This window comes from Impatiens glandulifera, chromosome 9 (genome assembly GCF_907164915.1).
Source record: "Impatiens glandulifera chromosome 9, dImpGla2.1, whole genome shotgun sequence".
Lineage (NCBI taxonomy): Eukaryota > Viridiplantae > Streptophyta > Magnoliopsida > Ericales > Balsaminaceae > Impatiens > Impatiens glandulifera.
The window spans coordinates 17769857-17779060 of NC_061870.1; the positions used below are offsets into that span (position 1 = coordinate 17769857).

The following is a 9204-nucleotide window of genomic DNA, read 5'->3' on the forward strand; positions in this document are numbered from 1 at the left end:
GGAATTAAGAGGTATAAGTTATATATGTTATTTGTATTTGGTTGAAAGTATAAGAGAGTTATAAATTATATAGATTTTATAATTTTGTGTTTGGTTGGTAGTATAAAAATATTGTATAAAATGTAAAAGACATTTTTGTCTTTTATATTTATATAAATTTAATTTAATTGTTAAATTAATATTTACTTAACTTTTTTATTATTTCTCTCTATTCATGTATTTTTTTTATTATTACATTATGTTATAAAATGATGTTAACACATTTTGTTTTATATTACAAAATGATGTTAACAAAAATTTGTGAACGCATTTTATGTTATGTTATAAAATGATGTTAACAAATATTAGTTCTTTGTTCATGTTGAATACTGAAACTTTGTTTCTCACATATAGTTATTTTATTTATTTGTTAATAGAAAATTTTAAACTCTTTAGATCTTATTTAAAAAATAAGTTTCTTACCACTATATTAAATCATGACTATAGTAATAAATAATTTTCTTTTACCTTATTTAAGAATATATCTGATTGATAAAGAAAATGATTGACAACCAAATTGCTCACACTACTCACATAATTAATAAGATTGTCACAATATCATAAAATTATAATTACACACTTGTATATCAAAAAATATATTGAATAAAAATAAATGGATATATAAAAGAAAGTTAATTAAATAATTCTTCTAACATAACAAGCGACACAAATTAATATCTTCACATAAGTATGCATAAATTGAATGAGTTACAAATAAGAAATAAAAAACTAATATGAAACATATTAATAGATAAAACAAATTTTACATAATAACAAAAACGAATAGTATTAAACAAAATAGTTTCAAATTGTAATATTCAAAAGATAAAAATTATACATACAAAAAATACTCTGTAAATAGGACTTTCAAATAAATAAATAAAATGTAATAAAAATTTAAGGGTAAATTTAGAATATTATTTTTATCATGGGTGGTAACTTGTTTGAACTTATACATGTATAAATTATATATTTAATTTAATATTGTTTAAATAAAATATTTTAATCAAATATTTAATATAATTTACTGTTAGAATTATTATCCTTTATCTTACATGTTAATAATGCTTAAAAAATCCTGGTCAGCTTTATTCAGATAAGTACTTATGATATCTTCAAATCATTAAACATATAAAATAATAAGAACTTTTGTTACTTTAATTATTTTAAAGATTTCATTAGTAAATCACAAATTTTCTAACAAGTTATTTAATTTATGAATTAAAATATCACAATATAACCTTTAACTTGGACAATTTTATATTAATTAATAGAAATATTATTTTGTTAAAACTACATTCCCTAAAATTTTGGATTTTAATAATTGTGTACATTTGCGGTGAACATACTAATCAAACAAAACCATTTTGCCTTTGAAACTTGTTTTAATCACCCAATTCTCAAGTACAATTTATATTTATATTTATATTGTTATTCAAAATGATTATAATATTAATTTTAAAATTGTTTAGGTAAAGATCATAATTATAATTTTTTTTTGTTTGAATTTAAGGCAGGTTTATACGTAGTTTTTGTACTCAGTAATGAGAAGAATAATAAATTTAAAAAAAATCAAATATTTTAATAAAAGTTGTTATTAAAAAATTCTACCATGTTATTATATATATTATTAAGTAAAACTTTTATTTAATATAAATGTGTTTGATTTATTATTAATATATAATATTTTAAAGATTTTGTCTTATATTATTTAAATTTTTATTTATTTATAATTAAATTTAATTTTTTTTAAATGTAATTAATAGGATAAAATATTAGATATTTATATTTTATTAAATTATGACATATTTAAGTATTTTATATATTTTAAACAATTATGATATAAAAATAATAATAATAATTTATATTTTTTTAATAAATTATAAAATTGAGATATTAATACTAGTTTCAATTACGAAAAAATATTAATAAATTTTTTTTTTGTTAAATTCAAATATTATCAATAAGAATGATTTAATATTTCATAACCAAACACTATATTTTTATCAATCATACTTATTCAACTTTCACACTTCTATCAATTCTATTCATATTTCGTTCCCTTATTTGAACAAAAACATATCTAAATAATTAACACAACTCCAACAATTATGAGATGTTTAAGATAAAAATCCAAGTTATATTTGATCTTTTAAACACTAAATCTAGTTGCAGAAATAAAAATTGAGCCTATGATTTTTTTTTGTTCTTTTAATCATTAATTCTTATAGATAAAAATTGAACCTCTAACATTTATTATCTCAAACACAACTTTTATCACTTATAAAATTGAACATTTTGATTTCTTAAATAATAACTCTTATGACAATTCTGGTCATTTTAGATATTCTACTGGATCATTTAGTTATACTATGAACAAAACTTACACAGAACTCAATAAATGAGATTTTAAATTGATAACCATTTTTATAAAAAGAATCAAATTCAAACTACATCCAAAATACCTTGTTTCTTAATGCACATTAAAATGAAAGTGGCATTAAAAAACGATAAAAGCCTACAAGAAAAATGCTCAAGTAAAATTAGAAAGAAAAAAAAAACTAAACAAAAATGTAAAATCACTAAACACAAAAGATCTTCCAAAGATCACACAAGAGCAGTCTATAGTTGATACTTGTAATATACTTTTACTAGTGAGATACCCCTATTTCTTAATATCCTATATTGAACAAGATATTTATAAAAGTAAACCCCAAATAGAACAAATACATAATCAAAATATTGAACAAGATGTTTCTAAAAATAACCCGAAATAGGTTTATCTTGTTTGTTATGAAATGAAGCCATAGAAAACAAAGCTAAAAAAAGAAAAAAAGAAATGAATCGAACAAGACCTCAATTCTGTGAAAATAAAGTCTGAAGAGTAGAAGTGAGACGTCAACTTCATCATTCAATTGACTATACAAACAAACAAAGAAAAGAACAAAAAGCAAACATTACAGCTGGGATTAAGTGAAGTAAGTAGTAAGGTCAACTAAAACCCTAGAAAATCAAAACATTACCCCGTCAGTACTTTTTACCCTTCCAAGTACCCTCTCCTATCTCTTTCTTCTCCTTCTTCTCTCATACAATGTCTCTATCTCCCTCCCTTCCTTCCTGCCAAAACAAAACCTTCTCTCTCCCTCCCAAACAAATGAATACAAAACGGCTTTTTTGACTAAATCTCTGTTTTTTTCTTGTATATTCTCTTCTCTTTATAATAATATCAATAATAATAATAATATCAATGTATCTCTCGTCTAGTCTTGTCTCCTCGTCTACTTATCTTGCCCCAAAGTCCCACAAATGAATAGTCAAGTCTCCCGACCATGCTGCCACGTGTCTCTCATCAGCAGTTATCGCATTTCCAAACCCTAATCCTCCTCCTCCACCACCTATCCTCTCTCTCATCCCATACAGATACTCACCATCACCACCACCACCATTGTCCACCGACCAAACCCTAACTATTCCTCCGCCGCCGCACATTACAACATACCCCAAATTCATACAACCAACTAATCCCCCACCTCCTCCTCCGCCGCCAACGCCCCTTACCATGAACCTACAGACTTCCTGCAAAGTTTCCGGCAAGCGGACGCTACCCAAACCGCGATTATCCACCATTGCTAAAGACTCGCCGTTGGTATCGACTGACCCGACGATTACGCCTCGCCGTGGTGCTTCCTCGGAGATTATGAACCCCAGGTTTCCGAGGTCGAACACGATCACTCGGAGTGACGTGCATGCTATGGCTAGTTCTTGATTTGTCACTCGAACTCGCCCCACAAATTCAGTCAGATCGGTCAGGAGGTGCCAACCCATAACTGCTTCTGGGTCGGTTAGTGTCCCACCCACAAAGATCAACTCTTCACTTTCTCCATTCCACACATGAAATGCTCGACCCGGAACCCCTATAATCAAAAAGAATTATTTCTAGTCGTTATATATTTATATAAAAAAAAAAAAAGCATTTTTGATTACTCACCTGCGTAAAGACCAACCCATTTTCGATTACTCCCACAAAAGTCAACCAAAGCTCCATCATTAAGAACATCACCATAAACAGACCTCCGTGTCGCAACAACATTACTACCAACGGGTGCTACGTGAATATCACCATCATGTGAAGCAAAGACGACCCGAGTTTCCGACAATATAATCCCCGAGACAGCTCGTGAGAAACGGCCGAGCCTGTCTCGATGGTGTGGTCGGAAAGTTGAGAGATGAACCCTCGAAGGAAGACTAAAGAGACGGACACACCCATCTGAGAAACCAGCAGCAAGGTGGTTATCGGAGAGGACAAGGCGGCGGCAAGAGAGGATGGTTTCTTCGCCTTCGTTTTCGTCTTCATTGTCACCGTTTATGTTGTCGTTGAAGTGGAGGGTTGAGTAGTGATAGCGTCGAGATCGGAAGTTACGCGCAGTTCGGTGACGAAATATGAACTCTTCTCTCCATGTAGTGTGGGGATGGGGAAGACGGTGACGATTCCAGATTTGACCGGTCAGGTTCTGCCAGAGGAGCTCCGATCGGGACACTTCACGCCAGGTTGAACAAACCTAATCAGGATAATTAGAAAATTAATAGATTTCTGGCTAGTTTGATTAAACTTTAGAATAAGCTAGATCATGATAAATAATAATTTGATCAAAAATAAATAAAACCCAATTTTTTCCTTTTTTTTTTATCAAACAATAATATTTTTAGAAAAAATCCAAACAAAACCCATAAATCAACTCCTTAAACAATCTCTAGTGCAAGGACTAAGATGGGTTAATTGAATGCTTCAGAATTAACAACAAAAGAAGCATCAAATAAATTGAACAGAGATGAGAAACAGACATATTTAATGCAAACATAAACATTTCTTTTGTCAAAACTAATATTTTATTGTCAAAATAAATTTGATATAAAAAGTGTAATTAAGTTGGAAGACATATTTTTGAGGTAAAAATTAATGAAAGAAATAAATTTTAATTAACTTCTATATCATATTAATATTTGTTTATTTGCAAAATGAAAAAAAATGAGTTAAGACAAAGGCTAATAATAATCTATTAAGAATCATGGACTTTTTTTTGGGACTTTTTTATTTAAGGAGCTAACACAACCATATTTATGGTACCCACTTTTATTTATTTAAAGAGACAGCTAAAAGAGAGATTCATTTTGTGGATAAAATACTAACCCTAATCTCAAATTAATCATATCTTCTATTCCTTATATAAACACAAAATTTAAAATATTAACCAAAATAAAAATATCAATCTTTTAAAAATAAATATATATTCATCTTCTTTATGTCTTATCCAAACAAATTGAATAACCATCCAAAATTTGTCCAAAATTTGAACAAGGTCATATATTCTAAGCAATATAAATGGGTATAAAATAACATGATTATGTGTGCAAGGGCATGGCAAAGGAAAACAGCTTTTAAAACTTTGCCTAAACAATTGTAAACCACATAACTAGCTAGAAATAAATAAATAACCATATCTTGCTTTATTATAAATAAATTGTGTGACTCCTATCCAATCAACCATTACTTATTCAAACATATCATTCAAATATCTTACTTCGTTTATAGCAGTTTAAACAAGTATTAAAATCTTATAATTATTATTTTTTATATAAATAAATTCCCTTTTACTTCAAACAATATCTTTTCTAAATAACTCAAATATTATTCAAATAACTCAAAATCAGACTAGACATAAAATGATGAATGAATAATTTTCAATTCATATTATTATAAACATAGTCTAAACTTTATTTATTTTTAAATATTTAATATTGTAAAATGAGGAGTTTGATAACATGGATAGCATTCCTTGTTTTCCATCCTAAAAAATTCTTTAATTAAAATACAAAGGGTTCTTCAATAATTTATCTTTTTTTAACTATATTTTAATTAAATTATCAATCAAAATACTTAAATCCCTCATATTTACTTTAACAAAACAATTCAATATATTTTAAAATAACATCATTATAATTCTAAATATCAAAATCACTTAATTTATCAATTAAAATACTAAAATAGTATTCATTATTCTTATTAAATATTAAAAAAATCTTAATAATTAACCTTAATAAAAATTTCAAAAATAATCATAAAAATCCTATAAAAAAAACCCAAGATCAAAAGAAGTATTATTTAAATAATACCAATCCAACTAAAGCCTAACAATCCAACTTTATAAGATTTGAAAATATTTTATAACATATTTTTAAAAGATTGTTTGAATATAAGTCTGAGGTCTATCATACCTTGTCTGATATATCTTTCATTTCCGAGAAAGAGTGGCTAAAAAAGCCTGTCAAGTCTAGGGCAATTCTTGATTCCCAACAATTTTCCCTCTCACGCCTTTAACACTTTTCTGCCCAAGTACTAATAACTTTTTGTCTTTTCCTACTACCCACCCCTGCCCTTCAACAAATCTTCTTAAAAAGAACTCACACTTTTTTGCACCAGCTAAAGAACACTAGTCTGTCTACTCTACACTTAAGAATTGGTCTTCATTTTAGGTCACACTTTTCTGTAACACTTTCTCATATGGGCTCAAGAAATTCTCTTCAATTTCTTGTTCAAACTAATTCATTTGTATATTCCATCATTAATATTCACAGCTTGTTTGATCCTGGGTTATTTGAAACAAGCCTTAAAGTCCTTTTCTTTTTTCTGTTGGAACACTCTACAAAACATTTTGTATTTAATTCTAACAAATTAATAGTAGTTCTAATTTTATATAGAATTCAAAACAAAAATAAAAGAAACCAGAAATTATTCTAAAATATTAAAGCTCCCTTACACTGTAAAACAGAGAGGCAATCCCTAGTAGTATTACTATTTAAAAAAAATCCCTAAGCTATAAAAAGTGATGTTTCATGTTCAATAAACATTTATTCTTTTTAAAACATTGTCTTTGACCCATGAATTCATGTTAAGTTCAGACATGAATGCTTACTATTTTCCATTGCTTGAATAGTTCAAACTATTAATTTCATTTTATCTCTTTCAAAATGCCCTTTTTAAAAGGTTTGATTGAAAGAAAAAAAAAATCTTACTATCAAATAATTCAATTTATAATCCAAATCACTCCAATTCTTTTCTAAAATTTCAATACAAAAATGACATTATAGAATAACCTAATATTTCATAGAACAATTCTTTTTTAAAAAACACAATAAAAATCCCAAATAACCCAACACATCAAACAAGCTCATATACTATCAACAGCAAAAGCCATATTTGAAAATAATAATAGGCCAATGGTGTTAAAGTTATAACATTTACCAATCATGGTTACTTAATTTGTAGTTTTTTTACAATGTCAAAAAATTTCAACCCATAAAAACCCATAAAAATAAGAATAAAACAAACCCAAAACATTAATAAGGCTGAGTAACTTAAAAACAAAATTGAGTTTCTTTAGGAGATAGTCAAATAGCCACAAAATAGATCCAATAGCAAACTACCAGTACATAAATGTCTCTATCTGAGAAACTTAGTTTTGGTCCAGTCAACTGAAGAATCGATTTTGATTCCAAAATATTAAGAATAAGACTGAGAAAACTACCAAAATGTAAAACAAGCATAAAAAATCAATGTAATAGTAAACCCTAGTAGTACTGTATCAATGAAGGTTCTGCTGATCTTAGTGATAACTAAATATAGAAAGATTCATACACTCATAATTTATTTCTTCCTTATGTAACAGCCTTTTTATGTGTATAAATATAAATATGTCTCTTTCCATTTAAAATAGTTACGGATTGATTCAAACAAAAAGTCCAGTCAACTAGTGTTGTGGCTTCTGGAGCTTTAAAAAGGGACATGCAAAGCAAAAGGAAACTAGAAAACTACTTTTCATTGCATCAAGATGACATGAAAAGGAATAAGAGTCCAAAATAGGCAAATATTAATAATATCAGCCAAAAAAACTGGCTAGTTTCAGAGTCTCAGAGGAGTTATTTCAAATTGAGAACCAAATTTGAGATCTAACAAGTTAATTATGACTACATTGTTTAAAGAATTGATCCATTTTTCAAGCGGTTTATAGTATGATTCAGACATATTAGTCAAGATATAGGTTCATCTTATACAGAAATAGATTGAGAGAGAGGAAGCTGACCTGAAAGAGATTGAAAAGCGCGGGACCGGCAGCGAGACGACCGGAGGAGTTTGAAGCGTCAATGGCGACCTGATAAGCTAGAGATTCCACGAATGGCTCCGGCCAGACGCCGTCGACGAATCGCCTGCGAGAAGCCGATGGACCTTCGTAGTCTCCACCTCTATTTCCATTTCCATTACCAGAACCTTGTTCATCAGATGAAGACGATGACGACGAAGAAGACATAAATAAAGGAGATGAAATAGGGAAAAGGATATGTATATAGAGAGAGAGGAGATCAGGAAGTGGGCCAAAAGGCTGATGTTGATGATTTGAGATACAGAATCAGAGCATAATAATGATATCAAGTACAAGAAACGGATGGAGACACATGATTCCGTCAAGCGGCGGCGGCGGCGGCGGCGGTAGAAGGCGGAGAAGATGAAAATCGGCCGGAGCTAGCTCCGATCGTCGGAGATCTCTATAATGAGTGAGAAAGTAGAGAGAGAAAGAGAGATTGAAGAGAAAGGCTGGGGTTTGGAGCTTTTCTTCAGGTGGTCGTGTCCACGTTTACTGTGTGTGGTCTTCGAGAGAGCTTTTCTTCCTACTCTGAGCGGTTATATGATTTAGGCGGTTAGGTCTGACACTACTAGGCTTATAGGGGCTCTATTGTAATTATTTTTATAAGGCTTTGTTTGATCTAATTTTTAAATATTTAATAAAAATAAAATTATCAAATCATTTTTATTATATTTAAATTATTTATTCAAATAAAAGCAACTTTTTATATTAAATAAGGTCTGGTTCGGATTGGGATTTCTTAAAAAACCCAGAGGAAAAAAATTAATGCTTGATAATTTTGAGAATGTGAGGATTATTTTTGGTAAAAAGACTTAAAAAGTATTGATATATATAAATAAAATAAAAAATAATAATTTAAAATTGAGGGTATTTTAGTATTTTGGTTAATGAAATGAGTGATGTGATTGTAGAGAAGTGATTGATTGGAAAATTGATTTTGTTTGGGTTTTTCAAATAACCCAAGGAG

The 9204-nt window shown here is 28.6% G+C and overlaps 1 protein-coding gene across 1 annotated transcript; it reads right to left on the reverse strand.

The window, feature by feature from the left end:
* Nucleotides 1-3321: 3321 nt before the first annotated feature.
* On the reverse strand, nucleotides 3322-8402 carry LOC124913638 (transcriptional regulator STERILE APETALA-like). Its single transcript, XM_047454046.1, has 3 exons — nucleotides 8178-8402; nucleotides 4028-4598; nucleotides 3322-3953 (listed from the first exon to the last, which is right to left on the reverse strand). The coding sequence occupies exons 1-3, from the start codon at nucleotides 8400-8402 to the stop codon at nucleotides 3322-3324; spliced, it is 1428 nt and encodes a 475-aa protein (XP_047310002.1).
* Between the last annotated feature and the right edge of the window lie 802 nt (nucleotides 8403-9204).

Excerpts from the sequence above, each read along its gene's own strand:
- LOC124913638 (XM_047454046.1), bottom strand. The coding sequence starts at position 8,402 with ATGTCTTCTTCGTCGTCATCGTCTTCATCTGATGAACAAGGTTCTGGT. Across the intron at positions 4,599-8,177 it reads CGCTTTTCAATCTCTTTCAG|GTTTGTTCAACCTGGCGTGA; the intron begins GTCAGCTTCCTC and ends TATCCTGATTAG. Across the intron at positions 3,954-4,027 it reads ATGGGTTGGTCTTTACGCAG|GGGTTCCGGGTCGAGCATTT; the intron begins GTGAGTAATCAA and ends TTTTGATTATAG.